Source organism: Mycteria americana, chromosome Z (assembly GCF_035582795.1).
Source record: "Mycteria americana isolate JAX WOST 10 ecotype Jacksonville Zoo and Gardens chromosome Z, USCA_MyAme_1.0, whole genome shotgun sequence".
In the NCBI taxonomy this organism is placed as follows: Eukaryota; Metazoa; Chordata; class Aves; order Ciconiiformes; family Ciconiidae; genus Mycteria; species Mycteria americana.
The window spans coordinates 43,287,255-43,305,748 of record NC_134396.1 but is presented as its reverse complement, the minus strand read 5'-3'; the positions used below and the strand labels follow the sequence as shown (position 1 = coordinate 43,305,748).

The 18,494-nt window shown below is 37.6% G+C and overlaps 1 protein-coding gene across 1 annotated transcript in view; it reads left to right on the top strand.

Moving 5' to 3' along the window:
- CHSY3 (chondroitin sulfate synthase 3) overlaps positions 1-17,497 on the top strand; it is a 193,710-nt gene extending 176,213 nt beyond the window's left edge. Inside the window, exon 3 of the mRNA XM_075527227.1 lies at positions 11,959-17,497. Within this exon, the coding sequence (XP_075383342.1) occupies positions 11,959-13,524 (1,566 nt within the window). The 3' untranslated portion in view covers positions 13,525-17,497. The remainder of the gene's footprint in view (positions 1-11,958) is intronic.
- The last annotated feature ends 997 nt before the right edge of the window (positions 17,498-18,494 follow it).

The following is an 18,494-nucleotide window of genomic DNA, read 5'->3' as shown; positions in this document are numbered from 1 at the left end:
CTTTTGTGTCCCAATAATTGACTGCACTGATACATAATACCTCAGAGCATTTCCCCATTGTAGGCTATAATGATAAAATACTGTGAATATTAAATGCAAATAATTGCTTTCACTTCGAACTTTTCATTTAGCCAGAAATGTGACCAACTAGTGAGGAAAAGAAGCATTTCTACTTTGAAGCAATTTACCTCAGCACTTAGATCTCAGGGTTTGTAGCCCTGAAGCTCGATTTTTTAAATATTTTTTTTAGATGAATCAGAAATTATAATGGCTTTTTCTCAATGTTTTCTTCAACATTTGAATTGCTGAATTACTTCAAAAGTAAGGATACTTATGACTGAATGAGTTAAGGAAGACCTTTCGAGCTCCTGCAGAGCAATGTGAGATTTATATTTTCTGTAGTGGACAACAGGTTAAGTAAGGTACAGGCATGCAGATTGTTCACTTAGATTTATTTTCCAAGGGAAGTCATAAATACCAGGGAACCCTTTGTGTCAGACTGTTGTAGTTTGCAGAGATGCTCATGTCCCAGTAAGGAGGATTGTGCCTTGTAAAATATCACTATTGTATAAGGATTTTTGATGAGAAAGGAGCCTCATACTGTTTATAGCTGGTGTTGTTACTGGGTGTTGTATAAAATTGTTCTCTCCCACTGTATTAAGATTTCCCACTCAGAATACTTGAAGCATAAAGGCTGTAGAAATGTTAAATTTTTATATTGCACTGTAAAATTGAGGCACAGAAGAAAATCTCCGCATTCTTCATTCAGCAGTAGAGATTTCATGTATTGCACGTGGCAGGGTTGTGAGTGGAGGGAGTTACTCTACCACGTCAGGCGATGTGAAAGGAGTGCAGATCACGTGCTGAGCCTCTGTCCTCGTATCAGCTTGTATGACGGGAGTGAAGTCATGGCGTGAAGCGCAGCCAGGCAGCACGGCCTCGGGCCCATTACAGGATGTTAATTCCCTGGCCCCAACTGCAGTTTGTTAGCATGAAATGGAGCTGGATGGACAAAGGCTCTCAAACATGTCGTATGAGAGATTGGTCTCTGCAAGTGAAGAACAGAAAGGATGCGTTACGGCTATTTTTTTAGGAATAGCTCTAGCCAAGTATCTATGAAATACTGTCCTGGGCACCTTCGTACAATCATAGAACCAACTACTGTCTGGTGTAACACTGTGGAGAGCTTCAGCCTTCTTACTGTGCTGAGTACATCCATGCTAAAAAATGTTGAGTATGCTAACTGTCAAGATTTGGACGGTTACTTTGGAAGTCCATTTTTTTTGTGGGAGAGGGGGCTGTTGGGATGAGCTGAATATAAATATATGAGCACTGCTGGGAACATGAGAATGGAAAGGACAATATGCATTCATTGTAGATTATTGGCAATGATTATAGGCAAACACATACTAGTTGCTTGAAGCACAAGGGTCCAGAGGACATTCCCACCATATGTGACAAGCCACAAAATGTTCCCTAATTCTCTGTAATAAAACACAGGAGCAGAAAATCAAAAGCTTGAAAAACCCAACTTGTCATGAAAATAATGGACTTTCCCATGACCTTTGTCTATGTGACAAAAGAGAAATTGTTTGGTAAAAATTCCTTCTGGGGTAATCCTGTAAAGTGGGATATGTTGCTAGTTCAAATGAGACATTACCCATATAGCACAAAAAACATCAAGTTCCAATTTTCTATGTAATTTGTATATGTGGAATCAGCTTTTGTGCTATTAATGCACTTACAAGAATAATTACAGTGTTTGGATCTTTGATCAGATACACAGATGCACAACTCCCATGTTTTAGTAAAGTTTATCATTAAACAAATATACTAGCTCATTTGACAAGACACACTGAAACGATTCAGAAAAGATAATCAGTCATCAAATCACCATTTCATCCTTTTTTCTGTAATCCAAAGGATAGAATTTGGTATTTCTGACTAAATATGTGACCTTTAAAGACTTTTTCCATTTTTTTTTCTGATGCAAGTGTTGGAGTCCAATAATTTAACAGATTTTAATGTTTTTGCCTGTGGATGGCCAAACCTGTCACACATTGAGAAAGGGACAGTTTAACATCACGAAGTAAAAATAATTACAGGCTTCAAAATACACGTATTATGTAATGGAGTTAATTGTAACTTTCACTTATTTTAATAAATAATTCCATAGTCACAATAAAACTTTATTATTGCTAACAGAAAAACTTGTTTTTTAATTTTATGATTCAGTGATGGTTGTAAAATACCTTCAGAAATGGTCTACGCTTAAGGGTAAGATGTTGGCAAGGTAACTTTCTTCTTCTGCTCCTTGAAGTTAACGATTAAGCATTTTTCTCAACTGCATGTTAAAAAAGTGTATGTTTTGTAGGTAGAAATATCTTTAAATGCTCTGATGAAATGTTGTGTGCGAACCTTCAGAAAGTTTTAGTGACTTACACTGAAGATGTATTTTTCTTTCCCTGTTAGTGATTATGGATCACTTTTGTGATGAAATTTTGCAATGCTTTTTTAAAAATATAATATGAATTCTGTAAATAATAATGCTAGTACATAAAAAAGCTAGTGTTTCTTGTAGAGTGTAGTTGATACAGATTATAGGTAACTAGTAGACCATCATAATGAAATTAAACGTGCCATTTTAGTGATAAAATATTTTAAGGAGTTGATACAAATGCTGAAAGAGTTCATCTTTATTGCTTCTAAAACACTGAGTGGAAGTTATGAAATATATCTTAAAATTTGTGAAATAGCACTTATTAATCAACTCTGCACCTGTCTCATACTGCATATCTGAAAGAGAAATCATTGAAATCTAGGTCTTAATATTTGGAATGAAAATTTATTATCTTCACCTTGATCACAGCAAATTATTTAAGTGTCCTCTCAGCATGAGAGCATTTTACTGTACTACTTGTTGATCCTAGAACAATCGTCATAGCATTTACAGTCTGAAGATAGAATTTCAGTATGTAAAGAATTGTGTTTTCTGAATTATTTATATAGATACTACTGTAGGATGTTACACAGCTTCAAGTTCTCTGAGCTGTATACAAAGCTATTAAAAGGACATCTTGTTTTTAAGAAAACTCCAACCAAAAAGAGTTGATTGGGAATAAACGTCAACTGTCAGCAAGCTCAGACAAGAAAAAAACAGTTAGTCAAAGTCAACACAGTTCTTTGACACAGTTCTTCCAGATCTGAATTTTTTTTTAGAGTTCACTGACAAGTAGCGAACAGCTATCAGCTCTCCTTTCTCCCAGAGGGGGAACAGTTTACTCAGAAACCAATGCAGCAGTCTCTTAAATCTTCCAACGGGGTACTGGCTATCAAATACTGGGCATTTTTCTTTTCTGCAGGAATAAAATCAGAATCCCTATTTCTGGGAGAGGGCCCCAGACAAAGTTCCTGCGGCACAGTCACCACCAGCGAGCGGGTGGGCGGTTGTACGGTGAGCTGCAGCAGCCTTTGTGGCACGGCAGCAACCTGGGCGAGATCCAGTTTGGCAGAATGGCCCTGAGGGACTGGGAAGGTTTGGCTTGCACAAGGGTGGATTGGCCCTTCACCTGACTGGGGGGAGCCCAAGAATAGTTTTATCATTTGGAAAAGATTTAAGCACGGACCTGTTGCCTAAGGAAGTGCACGTGTCCTGCCAAGATCTTCAAAAGGATATGAAGTACGTGCATGCTTAGGGCTGTTGCCTGGATGCAATAGCAGGCAATGCTACTGGGATAAATGATCTTCAATAATGAGGCAGATGAATGGGAAAACTGCAGATGGATTTACCTGCCGGACCGCAAGTATATTCAGTTAGCTGAGGACGGCATGTTCAGCTCCCAAGACACGTTGTAAACATGTAGTTGGTCCCAGTGCACTTGCCACTGTCTCACTGTGTAAATCCATGAGAATGTGGATGCGCTTTCCTCTCCTGAGCTGTCTCAATGATGTGAGGATGTAGGAGCAACCACAAATCTGAAGATCACTGAACTACACAAAGCTTAAGCTATGATAGGAAAATTAGTTATACCTTCTCCGTGATCACTTCTCCTTTTTTGTCCAGGATGGGCAATGAGTCAGATCTTCAGCATCATCAAAATCCCTGAGCCAGCCTTTTCCCTTTCACATGCCAATGGAAAGAAGATTGGCAGTGAGTGGGAGGCTGTTGCTCATTGTCACTGTGGCACTGTTACCAGTTCGTTAATTCCTCACCCCTTCCCCGTTACCCGTGGTGCTCCTACTCTGGAGGCTGGTTTGTGCCAAAGAAGGGGGTTAGTGACACCAGGCAGACCAAACCTGAGCAAGCTGAAAGAGTGATAGCCTAGTTTCCTCAAACCTGTTGACTTCTGAAATGCAGCCTTTTCCACAATTGTTCAGCTTAGGTAATGCAGAAGGTAATTTAAAACATTTTGCTGGTTTTTTGCATATGTGCTGCTGTACTTGCATGTCAGTACTGTCTAATTTGTCTATAAATAGCCTATTTATAGGCTAAATTACAAAAGCTCAAGTATTTACCATTCTTTTTCTAACATAGGCTTATTTTGCCTGCACAGATTTGTTGGATTTTATTACATTGTGTGCTTGGTGAAGTATCCCTATAGCAGGAGGGTAGCTAGAATCATACATAAACCAGCATGACTTTATACATCTGTATTGTCTGTCCTACATTACAGGAAAACTTTGAAATCTGGAGTGGAGTTTTTTAGTTTAAAGCTATAACGAGATGAGATGACAAAAAAGTCTACTAATATTAACAAAGCAGCACTGTTTCATGAGTGCTTTATTTTAGCATTTCTTGATATCACTTGGCTTACAGCATGCTGTGCTGATTTCAGTCCAATGGTTTGACTAATGTGAGAAAGGAGGTGGGGGGAAAATGGTCCAAAAGGGTTTGCTATTAACCTTTATTTATTAATCTCATTAAAGTGAGGGCCAGCAGAAGAGTTATAAATAATTAATGTACAGTTCTACTTTTAAAGAGTCTAAAAAAATTAGCTCTTCTTTATTTTGATCACTACCTATCATACCTAGATAATCTGCAAATTAGAAGTTAGATGCCTTTCTGTTGAGTGAACAGTCTTAATGCTGAAGAAACTATTAATTGAATTTGTGGGTTGTGCTTGTAATTTTTCTGCTTACTAACCCCTACATACCAGAGCTGGAATCAATACATCAACTTTCATTCATCCTGGGGATGATGTCAGCAGGAAGACTGTTGATTCTGGTGCTAAAGTTATTTAATGTGTCTGTTAATGATGTGTGAAATGGAATAGTATTCAGCGCTTTCTTCTGTGGCTGTGTTGGCTCAAACTAATTTCTCTAGGAAGAATTAGCGGATATGCCTTTAAATATGTGGCAAGATGTAACTCTTTTATACATGGCATTTTACTATGTCTCATAGATTATAATTATACTCCAGTTTTCCCTGTTGTTTCTGGGTGCATCATATGCTAAAGTGATGAGCATAATATAAAGATAGCAGCAGGTTTTAATCCCTGACAATAATGTGAATAGTAAAACATGAATCCTTGTTCTGGTTTTGTGGAAAAATGCTTCACAACATTGTTACTCAGGTGCATTATAAACTACAAACAAATGGTTGTGTTATAAAGCTATTACATTACCAGTCATCATTTTTCCAGGTATAAAGCTGGTTTGTTAGGTGTTACACTAAGTGGAAACGTAAGGAACTACCGTTGGCTGAGGACTGTGAATAGAAAGATGATGTTAGGTATTTTCAATGTAATGTCTGTTTGTAGGAAGGTTGCCTGCTGCCAATTAATAATATGAAATTAATTCTTACTAAAAACCAAACACTGTATCATTAGGAAAAATTGAATGGATCTCTCAAGTCATTGATTCCCCTACTCACAAGCAATCTAGTTTTTTATAATCTGATTAAATTGTATGCATTACTTGTATTGAAAATCTGATCTAAACCCTTCCTCTTCTGACAGCTAGAAATTTTCCTTTAATTTCCTGCCCAGGTAAACCTAAGGCTAGTTTGCTTTCATTATCTCTTTCTTATTTACTTAATGTATTCAGAGACAATATGATTCTTACTCTTCATTTTGCAAGGTTAAACAAGCCAAATAACATTAACCTCTTCTCATAGCATAGTTTCTGGTCTGGGAAAATCTCTTTTGCATTGATTTAGTCCGACACATTTGATAACGGATGCAGGTTCAGAATTGTGTGAAATTGTCTGCTGTGTCTTTCAGAAATATTCTGATGCCACACAAAATCTTGTTTTCCTTTTCTGTGCAGGATTCACACTGATGTTTCATAATCTCTCCATGCCACCTTACTGTCTGCTAATATGCTTATGTTTTCCTTACTTGTCAGTTACTTACAGTTTAAAAAGTCAACTTTCCTAAGATATTTAGTCACCTACCTCTTAAAGCCACGGGTGTAGGATTACGTGTGTTGTATTATTATAACAACTGATTTTCTGCAGTGTTGCTTCTCCCAGTTCTCTGGCTGTTCTTGTGGGATGTCTTCTCATCTTGTCTCTTCATGATGTCCTCAACGTTGCGTCATGAGCAGTGTCCCAGATTTTATGCCAGCATCACTAAGTATGATACTGTTCCTCAGAAGCTTCTGTAATGACTTCCCTCCAAACTGATGGTTCCCCATTTAAACATAGCTGGTTAGTTCTTCTCTGTTACCCATTTCATATGCATTTTGTAATTCCAGTCTTAATCCTTATCTTCTCCAGGCTGACAGTTTTTCTCATAGCATCATACCAAATGACTTGCTGAAATCTGTTTTCTTGTCCAGAAACTTATGATCACTCATAGCTTAGTGTTGCATTTTATTATAGTACACGTTATTGAGAACATCCTAATGTGCCTGTAGTTACCTGAATTTTTTTTTTTTTTTTAACTTGTCCTTTGATGAAGGTACTCAGTTTGCTGCTGTTCAGCCAAACAGTATCATCTTGAACACAGTAGATTTTACGTGTGTTCTTCATATGGATGAAATGCCCCTTGAAGTCACTGGAAATAGTGAATAAATCTTCGTCTCTAAGAGAGCTAACCTCTAAAGAGCAGGGTGAAGAAAGACCAGGAATAGTTCCTCTTCATCTTATTTCTAAATTTATTAAAAGTCCAGTTTAGATAAAATGGTCAACAGTTTAGTACTGCTGTAGATTTAGGAAGAGCTAGAGTGGATGGATGATTAAGTTCCATGTCTTATCCGTTAAATGGGAGAAACTGTTCTTAAAAAATGCTCAGAGAAAAATTGTGATAATTTAAAAAGCACCATTTGCATTCAATCTTTTAATATGTGATAGTCTTGCAATAATAAGGTTGGTTTGGGCTTTTGTGTATAAGTAATAAGAACTTCCCTTTTTTATTACATCAGTAAATCACAGAGATTACAATTATTTCAGAGCTTGCAATGCAAATTACATTGTGCTTACGTATTAGCTATTGTGTTTCTCTGCCACAATAATAAAGCATTGCCTTTATTCTAATTTGTTTCTTCTCTTTTTTTTTTATTTCTGCTTGCAGTTCAGAGTTCCTCAGAGAACAATTAGATTATTGACATTTCTTGCCAACTTCTAGTTTCAGCTGGCGTGAAAAGAGGCAAGCAGAAGTCCTTGCCAACTCTTGGCATTAGTTGTACTGTAAGGATTGTTCAGAAGACAGCAAATTCTTCAGGAAAGTCACAAAGTCATGCAATATGAAAAAATGAAATGTTGTGCCTCCATGTATTCTATTGAAGACAACTTCTCACATTCACTGCTTTCAGTAAACGTAAAGTGGTTGTATCATGTCAGACTAAATGTTCATTTGACAAAATATCCCCTTTCTGCAATAACCAGGTAGAAGAAGCTGAGGCAGGGGTGTAAGACCATAAAGACATATTGTGATATAGCCTCAGCTGGGGCTCCAGGAGTCTGCAGTACAGCGGTGTTGTGGATAAAGTGTGCCTTGTGTTTGACATAGCAATGACAGAAGTCTCCCACTAAGCTGTCGGCTCACTCTTTGAAGCCATGTAAAATTTTACAATGAGCAGCTTGCTGTGCCAGTAAGTTCTGTGGCTGAGCTATGTGAGTATTTCCTTTTCTGTTTTTGAACCTTGAGAGCATCATTGTATATGTCGTAGTTCTTTATGTGAGAAGAGATTGTGACTATTCCTACCCATTTCCTTTATGGTGCTGCTGACTTTATAGATCTCGGGGTTGGCCCTCTGTGGATTACTCCCTTTCACCCTAGCCATCTATTCATCCAACGATCTACATGTATGATCATCTGGTAGCCTTGGTTAGTACCTTTCTACACATGTGTTATCTATTTCAGATGGGGCATCACAATATTGACAAGGTACCTGCCCACAGCCTTCAAGATTCAGATGCACGATGGACACAACCATATAATGATGTTTCTGATTCACTCTAGACTTGTCCTCATGCTATTTGCTTTTCCTTTCATCACTACTGAACATTGACATGACTTTTGCACAGAATTGCTTACTGGGTAACTAGATTCTCTTTCCAGAGTGCTAACAGCTTGCACGCAGTCTGACATTCTCCAGGTATAATTAGGATTGCCTTCTTCATATGTGCTTTGCATTTATCTACACAGAATTTAATCTGCCATTTTATAACCTAGCCATTCAAAATAATTAGAAATTTTACAGGCAGGTTTACTTTTGCCATACTGAAAAATTTCAATTTATATTCAGTAAATCTTGCCACCTCCCAAATCACCTCCTTTTCCACATCACTTATGACTTCACTGACCGATTCAGGCCCTTGCACAGGTCCATTCTCCAGGAAACTTAATCATCTTTCCCTTTGCCTCCTAGGCTTGACCACCTTGCTTAGAAATTTCGAAGCAAAGTTAGGATCACATTGAATTGCTTTCATCTAGATGTAAAAAGACATTTTTGTCCTGCAATATTGAAAACAAATTTCTGTGTGGCACTAAGATTAAAAGCTACTATCTTCAGGAAGAGTTTATGATTTCTGTGTCATATTTGATCTGAACTGTTTTCTGTGTATGGAGATCGATTAGAAGTGTTCAGTAACAACATTTAAAATGGATTAGTACTGTTTTGTGTATGTGTGATAATATTGTACTACTGAGTTGATTCAGATTTTTTTTTTCTTTGCTGCTGTTAATCTGTTGTTGATTATAAAAGCAAAATCATTAGTATAATGGAGTACATCCTCTTACTATGATTTCAGTGGAGCATATCTAATAAACCAAGGCATCTGAAATTGGAATGTAATAAAAATGCAGTATTTATGTTAATAGAATATTCCTGTTAAATGAGTGCTGCTAATGAATCTGCTGTGAAGCTGAGCTTGTAATAAGTCAAGGGTTACAGAAAAATTTGCACAATGGGAGGACAGCATTTAGTTTTACGGTGATAATTCATCATCTGTTAAAAATCTTTTGTATAAAATACATTATACTACTTTAAATAAAACTTGCTGTGAAAATTGAGGTACCATAAGTTAAATGTGGAAAGGTAGTTAATAGTTGTTTCAGTTATACTCAGATATTATGCTTCATTGTAGATGAAGAAAAACTCAAGTGATTCTTTGTGATTAGAGGACTTAGGAAAGAGTGGAGTGTCAGGGTTTGTGGGGAAGGATGCTGATACCATTCAGGAGGCAAACAGCCTCCCCTTCTTTCTTTTGTTTTCAATGTTACGCATTTTCTTTTTGTTTATTTTCCTGTGAGGGGATTTTAATGTGAAATTCTAAAGGTGAAAACCATGAATTCAACTTTTTCCAGAAGAAGTGGAGAATACAAAAGCACAGTCACCTTGCAGAGCACACAGTAGACAGCTTTAAATAAAAGGGGCCAGGAAGGGTGTGTGATTTATAACTGGAGAGATGGAAATCTCACCTGAGCAGCTGATCTTTTTTCATTATTCAAAATGTAAACTGTAGAGGGAGAAGGGAAAATGGTTCTTCCAAAGAGCAAATATCCGCACCCAGCCCTTTCCCATGCACTTTTCTCTAATTCAGTCCCTAATCTCTAATCTGCCTGTCCTGCCAGTGTCCATCTCTTGTCCTTAAGGAAGCCGTATTTCAATTTTGCCAGCACTGCTGGTTAAACGCTGACTCAGTACTGATGGTGTTGGTTCCTGTTCTCTGTGATAGAAAGGAAATCGCCCAGACCCTCATGTCCCTGGTTCATCTCACCTCACGTGACAAGCAAAATACTCACCTCCCGAGACAGAACAAATGTGCTCTGACAGCTTTAGGTAGGAGTTCTGTGAATAAGGAGTATCTGAGTCATTTTGTAACTATGTATGTTTTTTCGCGCTCACTCTCACTTTAATAGAAGACATATCTGTTTTACTAAAGGCAAATTTAAGATAGCTTAAGGTAGTTCTCAGAATTAGGCTGTTGCTTTTGTCCATGTTATATGACTGTAGCCTCAAACATGCTGACCTGACTAATAGTAGTAGCTATGTTTGCTCAAGCAGAGTCATTTGGGGTCTGAATGGGGTGGGAGGGAGACTCTAGAAATTTGGTATTAAAATTTTGTTTTTCTAAATATGACACTGTATATTCTTGTACTAAATCCATGCTAACGGATTTTAAATAATTGTCATCGTTCTTTGCTTTGTTAGGAGTTATTTTACATTTATTGCACTATGCTTGATATTACTTCTAGTAGCAAAACCTCTGTTCTAGGAAGAATTGCAGTAAAATGAGCTAAATGTTTTGAGTCTGAGACATTGTATCATCAGACCTCACCTCTCTTGATTTCCTTACTGTATAAAAGACAAACTTCAATACCCATCTCAAAATCTGATTATAGCTCAAGCTTACAACATCTCCTTGAACAACATTTTCTATCTAATTAGCACATTTTCCTTATGTATTAATTACAGACCAGTCTGTTTACAGATGAAAAAGAGCAGCTGCTTATCCTTTATCTGCTACTCATGGGAAATAATTCTGTTTCTCTGGAGTTAGTAGGTGTTAGCTTAGCAAAGAGCAGTGGGTCTTAAATGTATTTATGATGTTAATATTTTACTCCTGCATATCACTTCCCATTTAAGAATAAATATTCATCACATTAAATTAATAATGAGCTAAGTTTTATTTTAGGGAGTCAGAGAAAGTTTTATTATTCACTCATAGTTTAGCTGTTAGCACAGAAAGGTATAAAGGCCAAATACTTTGAATCCTAGACCTGTGCTTCAGCCATAAAATGTATCTCTTCACTATTTAGAAGATATTACCATTACTAATTTGACAGAAGTAGAATGGCTTTTCTTGCCACAGAAATACATTGGAAGTTACGTAGGGTGAGTTATACTAGCATGATCTATAGCTTAATTGACATAATCTATTATATGTATCCCTGCCAACACACATATTCCTGTGGTTATATTTCAGTCCTTGAATTCTTTGTCCACACGGAAAAAAAATATTTTTGTTGAAATAAAGTCCATTCAGGTTTTGAATGTTAAGTAGCACTATCTATTTGCGTATGTCAGAGGAAACACAAGCAGCTTTGTGCTCCATAGACATAAATCCAAGGTCCTCTTAAAACACATCATCAGTGTTGCTAACCTTCCAGTAAGGATCTGTGCTAATAAGGGTTTAGATGTAGGTAAAGACTTAGTGGTTCATGCATAGCAGCATTCAGCCTGCACCTAGGAACTCAGAAGTATTACCTACAGACCCTCGGTTAAATGTTTTGTTTAGTTTTGCAGTCAGATGAAGTAAAGATAAATCCAAGATACCTGCCCTTCTGTTTAGTTAGAGGACAATATTTGCTTACTGCGGACAGTACTGAAACTGAGACCAAAACAGTGTAAATAATTCCTCTTGAATACTTTAAATATATATTATTTTTTATACTAAAAATAACCGTGATCTGTAAGAATTGGTAATGATCAATAGTACCAGTGTGCATCCTTTTATAGGTAGAAGCACTTCGACTTCATGTCTTTTTTTCCCTCTCTCTCTCTTTCTAGATGCAGCAATTGTTCCATGAAAACTATGAACACAACCGCAAGGGTTACATTCAGGATCTTCACAACAGCAAGATTCACACAGCCATAACACTTCATCCAAACAAAAGACCAGCCTACCAATACAGGCTGCACAATTACATACTGAGTCGCAAAATTTCCGAACTGCGCTACCGGACCATCCAGCTCCATAGAGAAAGTGCCCTGATGAGCAAGCTCAGTAACAGTGAAATAAATAAGGAAGATCAGCAACTGGGAGTGATGCCATCTTTCAATCACTTCCAGCCGCGTGAAAGGGATGAAGTCATCGAGTGGGAGTTCCTGACAGGAAAATTTCTTTACTCGATGGTAGAGAACCAGCCACCCCGGCAGAGCCTGAGCAGCGTCCTGCGGGCTGCACTGGATGACACTGTGATGCAAGTCATGGAAATGATAAATGAGAACTCTAGATCTAGAGGAAGGCTCATTGATTTCAAGGAAATACAGTATGGCTACCGCAGGGTGGACCCTCTGCATGGAGTGGAGTACATCCTGGATTTACTGCTTTTGTACAAAAGGCACAAAGGAAGGAAAGTTACAGTTCCAGTGAGACGCCACGCTTACCTTCAGCAATTGTTTAGCAAACCTTTCTTCAAAGAAGCAGAGGAGCTGGATGTAAGAAGCCTGCTGGAGCGTACCAACACTGACACTCAATCTTTCTCTTTTCTTTCAAATTCTTTAAAGATTTTTTCCTCATCGTTCCAAGGCACCAAAGACATCGGGGGACGCAGTGACAAGAAAATACATATTCTTGTCCCTCTCACAGGAAGATTTGACATTTTCTCAAGATTTATGGATAACTTTGAGAAGACTTGTCTGATTCCCAGGCAGAATGTAAAGTTGGCAATAATTCTCTTCAGTTCGGAGTCGGGCCAAGACTCCAGCAGACACATACAGCTAATGAAAGAATACAGCATTAAGTATCCTAAGGCAGATATGACCATGATTCCAATGGCAGGAAAGTTTTCTAGAGGTTTAGGCCTTGAAACGGCCTCATCTCGATTTGACAATGGCACTTTGCTGCTGTTCTGTGATGTTGATCTGGTATTCACACCAGACTTCCTCCAGCGATGCAGAGATAACACTATTCAGGGAGAACAGGTTTACTACCCTATCATCTTTAGCCAATATGATCCAAAACTAATATATGGAGGCAACGCTCCAGCTGACAGTAGCTTTGTTTTCACAAAAAGAACTGGATTTTGGAGGGAGTACGGATTTGGAATTACCTGTATTTACAAAAGTGATCTACTTACTGCTGGTGGATTTGATACCTCAATTCAAGGCTGGGGACTTGAGGATGTAGACCTCTTTACTAAAGTGATAACATCTGGCTTGAAGGCTTTCAGAAGTCAAGAAGTAGGAGTTGTCCATATTTTTCATCCAGTTCAGTGTGACCCCAATTTAGATCCGAAACAATATAAAATGTGCTTAGGGTCCAAAGCAAGTACGCTTGCCTCTACCATGCAGCTTGCTGAAGTCTGGCTACAGAAACATTTGGGTGTCAGGTACAATCGAACTCTCTCCTGACATCTCAGCCTATTTGGCCTTTTTAGGGGAGTTTACCTCATTATTGTTATTATTATTTGATTTTGCTGTCGTAGTTTTAAACTCCCTCCTCATTGTCTTCCAAAGACTGTTGATCTCAAATGGGATGAGGCTGCTGTTCACTGATGTTTATTATACCTACTGAACTGGTGAGGTGAATTCCTTCATATTTCCTTTATTTGAAATTCAGTCAAGTCACGGCAATCATATGATCCCATGGAGCACATCCATCACAAGAGACTGCATCAGAAGAATGTTCTCTTTCAGCCTTGGGATGCAGTATCATCTTTGTTGCATTTCTCAGATTTGAAGTGATACAAATATTTACTGGTGAAGGTACCACAAAAGTGCTTTATGCTTCTTCTGGGGATGGAACTCTATAAGATACACTTGAGTTTTATAATTTATATGAGGACTTATATGTATAAATGCTACTTTTCTTCACCTTTAGAATTTTTAAAGTAAATGAATAACTATGATTGTACCTTTATTTTTAAAAAAAAAAAAAAAAAAGAAAAGCTGAGGAGCTACTTGCAAATACAACTGGTACTGGCTACCAAGGTCCTTAAATGTCTTATTATAATAACAAACTACTCATTATTGTTCACTCTAAGTGTAAATGAACTTTATTTTCACAAGGAACAGGATTTAATCAAATGCTCATGTACACTTTAGAAGATTTGTGAACCAACATCCTTCATCTGCAGGCAAGAAGAAACTATGACATAACATGGTCGTTTGTGATAAAGTGCAGGCATACAGTATTCTTTTTTTGAAACACATAGTATAAGTTGCTGTTTGCTTTTTAGAATGAGTCTCTAATACATAATTTTCTTTTACATTCCTTTCATAAAACTGTACTTGATACAGAGTGTTAGAAGTTAAAGCTGTATCTTTTTTTTTTTTTTACATTTTCCATGAATATTGGTACTCAGTAGCAATTTGTTGTTAAATTGAAATAATTGTAAAATAATTATTTAAGTTTCAAAATCTACTATTGCTGGTCAAAGTTCCTTGCCAATATATTTATATTAGTGGGGGTTATAAGACTGTGTTAAGATTTATTGCTCTGGACAGCCTGAAGTTGTCATATTGTGGATTCACGGAGTAAAATATTTAAAATTATACCAACATAAGAAATAATAAAACCAATTTCTGTATTTTAGAGAAATGTTTATATAGGGATATATATGTGCGTGTGTGTGTGTGCGTGTGTGTATATATCCCTATATATATATGTAGATATATAGAGAGAGTAATTTCAAATGTGTTTCTCTTTTCAGTTCAGGCAGCAGTTTGTTACAATCGTTGTTATTTTTGCCACATGCTTGGAACGTTTCATGTTATACTGTGGTAAGAGCTCAAAGGCATCCGAGTAACCATCAGAATTCAGCCAAACTTGAATTAATACAGCGGGTGCATTAGTAACCTCAGTACCCTCTATTTCAGACTATATTTCAAATAGATCTGGGCAAGAAAAAGTAAGCAATTACTGAATTTAAGTTTGTAACTTTTTCAACTGTAACTTGACTCCTTCTGTGTGTCCTTTCAAAAAACAGCAAAGACATTGGAATTCACTGACACATCTATTCGTATGAAGATATCCTGATAAATTTCCTAAGGCATGAGGAAGGTGTGTAGGTCAGTTAATGTGTCTTATCTGCAGATGCCTGTTCTGGATTTACCATGCAAGGAAAAAGGCATCCCTGAAAAGGAGTGAGTAAACTCAGAATTAAAGGGCTGGCCATAGCTTTTTGTATGCTTTAAAAAAGGCCATCCCCATTGCCTTGGAGGAGGCAGTGATTGTGGTAGATGAGAACAGATAGGAGGAAATTCATGCTCGTCTGCCCTCCCTGAGGAGAGCTCTGGGCTTTTTATTCTCCTGGAGGCTCTTGCCTTCCTAGCCCAGTATTGTTAGCTCAAATGTCTGGTGAAAGTAAAATTTAGTATTACTTACGAAATAATTCTTGGAAACCTCTCTTTAAATGGAGTGCAAAGTTCACACTTTGTTCAACTAGAGAGCCAAGAACAAGGAACATACAGTTTATTTGATCAATCTCGACTAACTGATGCAACTCAGATTGTAAATATCAAAAACTGAATGCCTGTTGATAAATGTTTGTGATGATTTCATAAACATTAAAAAAAAAAAAAAAAAAAAAAAGATTTACAAAGACATCTAAGGAAATCATTGTCTGCTGGGATGTGTTCCAGTGCTTATTTCAATTACTTAACTTAGTGGCCATAAAGTATTTGCTCAGCTCAAAGTAAAATAGTAGATTAGAACAAGAAATGAAACCAATCATTCAGTGGGGATAAAGATGTACACAGAGGGCTTGCAGGATCAGGTCCTACATGATATAAGCAAAATGCTAGTATTTACCAGTACAAATATTTATTTAGGGTCTGACTGATTCATTTGTTTATATGATGAATTACTTTGTTAAAAACCTGATTATAAATGTTTATTATGAAATATTGCATTGTCTTTTGAAATAACTATCCTGAGATAACTTGAGAAATTGTGTTAGTTTGTTTAAGGAATAATATGCCTTCTAAGGATATCGTATTAAAAGAAAAAAAAAGCACAAAAGTGTTAGAGTAATGTTATGGATGTATAGATTAAGATGGGAATATCTGTGCTAATCAACTGTTTGCTTTTGTCTAGTCTGAATCATAATCTTGATTGTAAAATGAAATTTCTATGTGTATGATGTCCCTTTGTAAATACGTAAGTAATGAATTCACAATAGAACATAATGACCAATTTTTCCAAAACCTCCTTACCCTGGGAACAGGTTCCATGGTTTCATTGCCGGGAAGTGGGTTGCGAACTGCTCACACTTTGGCTTTTCAGACAACGCCTTTCTTAAAAAAAAAAATCTCAGCAATCCCCACACGGAAACCTCAGCAATCCCCACCCCACCCCCATCCTGGCATGTTTTCCCTTTCACAGTTCTTAATTTAACAGGGCATTTGCGTCTTCTGGATGAAGGAAAAGTATCAGGTTGGGCTTCCTAAGACTTACTGACTTACTCTGCATCAGGGTACTGGTTCTCCAGCTGGAGAAAGGCAGAGGGCCAGGGGGAGGCGTGAGGCTTAGCCGTGGGAGTTGGCAGCTTCTGCCCAGGTCACCTCCTTGCTGCCACCAGCGCTGCCCGATGCCTCTCCTTGGAGCTGCGAACGGGCAGCGCAAGCCAGTGCAGGAGAAGAGCTGCGCTTGCTGCCACCAGCTGCTTTTGGGAAGCAGAAGGGCCGTGGTAATCAGGGCTTGGGAGGAGCGAAAGGAGGATGCTGAACTGAGGTTTCCTTGGGTTGGGGCGGCAGGATATCTTGTGCAGACCCTGTGTCTCCCTGTCCCCGGGTGGAAAGGGAGTCTGGTCCTCTTCCCTGTTTCCTCTCAAGGGGCATCATGAAGGAAGGGGCAAAACCAGCAGTCCTTCCACTCAGTGGGGCTAGTGGGCCTGGACCACACGCTTGGAGTCCTACCATATCATGGGACGTGGGGAAAAAGGTGCCCAACAGTCTTCCCAAAAAGCAGTACAGAGAGGCACCTTCTGCACTCACGAAAGACCAGAAGGAGGTACACAAAAGTGCCTTTTGGAGCCTTTGTACCAGTGTGTGCTTAACAGAGCCTCAAGACTCTTGCAAAAATTATTATGCTGGTAAAATGGCTCGTAGGAGTGTACTGCGGATCCTGAGGAACTGTGGAGACTTCCAAGGAGCATGGGTTAACAACCACTTTCTTTAAATAGAGCAAATGAGCAATTTAAACTTCTTTTGGTTTCTGAAGAAGTAACTCTAGTGATTAGTTAAGACATAGTTTGCCACACAGAAGCTTTTGCTCCAAAGAACAATGCTAGCTTTAAGACACAAACAAAACACATGTGCAGTCTATATCTGATTTTCCTGCAACTTTACATCGGTTAAAATTTTTGGAAAAAAATATGGACTAAGAATTGGTGAGCCACTGACTGGAGGAAAGTTTTGTGTTCCTGCTCTATTTTTAAAAGAGAGTCAGATGAGAAGAAAACAAAAAATGCCTATAGTAGACACACACAAAAATCAGCCGTGATGTGAGGGTAGCAGTGATGATTATGGTCCTAAACTGGAGCACAATGAGATGTTTCACAAAAGTCTAACTATTTACAATAACTGAATATCACTGAAGTTTATACTCTGTCATAAGTCTGTAAGTAACATATAAAGTTAAACCAGTCCATTTTTAATTCTTTCATTCCTTAGAATAATTTTCTTTACATTTTCTCCTGTCAGCATTTATTCAGTTGATTAATGAGCTGGCTTTTCATGACTCTCTCCTTCATATTTTTCTTTTCCTTGTGTCTTCCCATTTGCAGTATATATTACTATAGTGTTTGAAACTTCTTGAGCTAGTATGATATTTCTGTTATGGTTTTATGAGGTCACTGCCATGTAAAACTGCTGAACTAGAGTATTTTGCTGAATGAGTTTCCAGTCCTGCTTCAAATTGTTTCCATTTGCCTGTCACTGTAAGTTAAAACTGTTCTGAATATTATTACTTCATCCTTTCCTCTAGTCTCCTTCATACTGGAAACCCACCAAGGCAAGGAAATGCAAAAACTTTCCAATCCTTAAGTCTAGGAAAATGAACAGAATCTGGGGATTTTCTTGATCTCTTTTGGTTTTTGTTTGTTCATTTGGGGTTTTTTTTTGCCTTCAAATCTTTCACCTAGAATTCCAGAACTATATTTATCAGTTCTGTAATTTTAATAAAATAAATAATGGTTATTAAGATGTAAGACAGTACATATATAGACTATATGACACAAACTGTAATTTTACATCTTTATTTTCTAGGCACCTAATTATTCAACAGGTGTTTGCCATTTATAGGAACTTTGAAGATAAATTAAAAGCATCCTTCTGATTTAGTGTTTATTTAGCATTAGTGGAAAGCTTAACCATGTAGG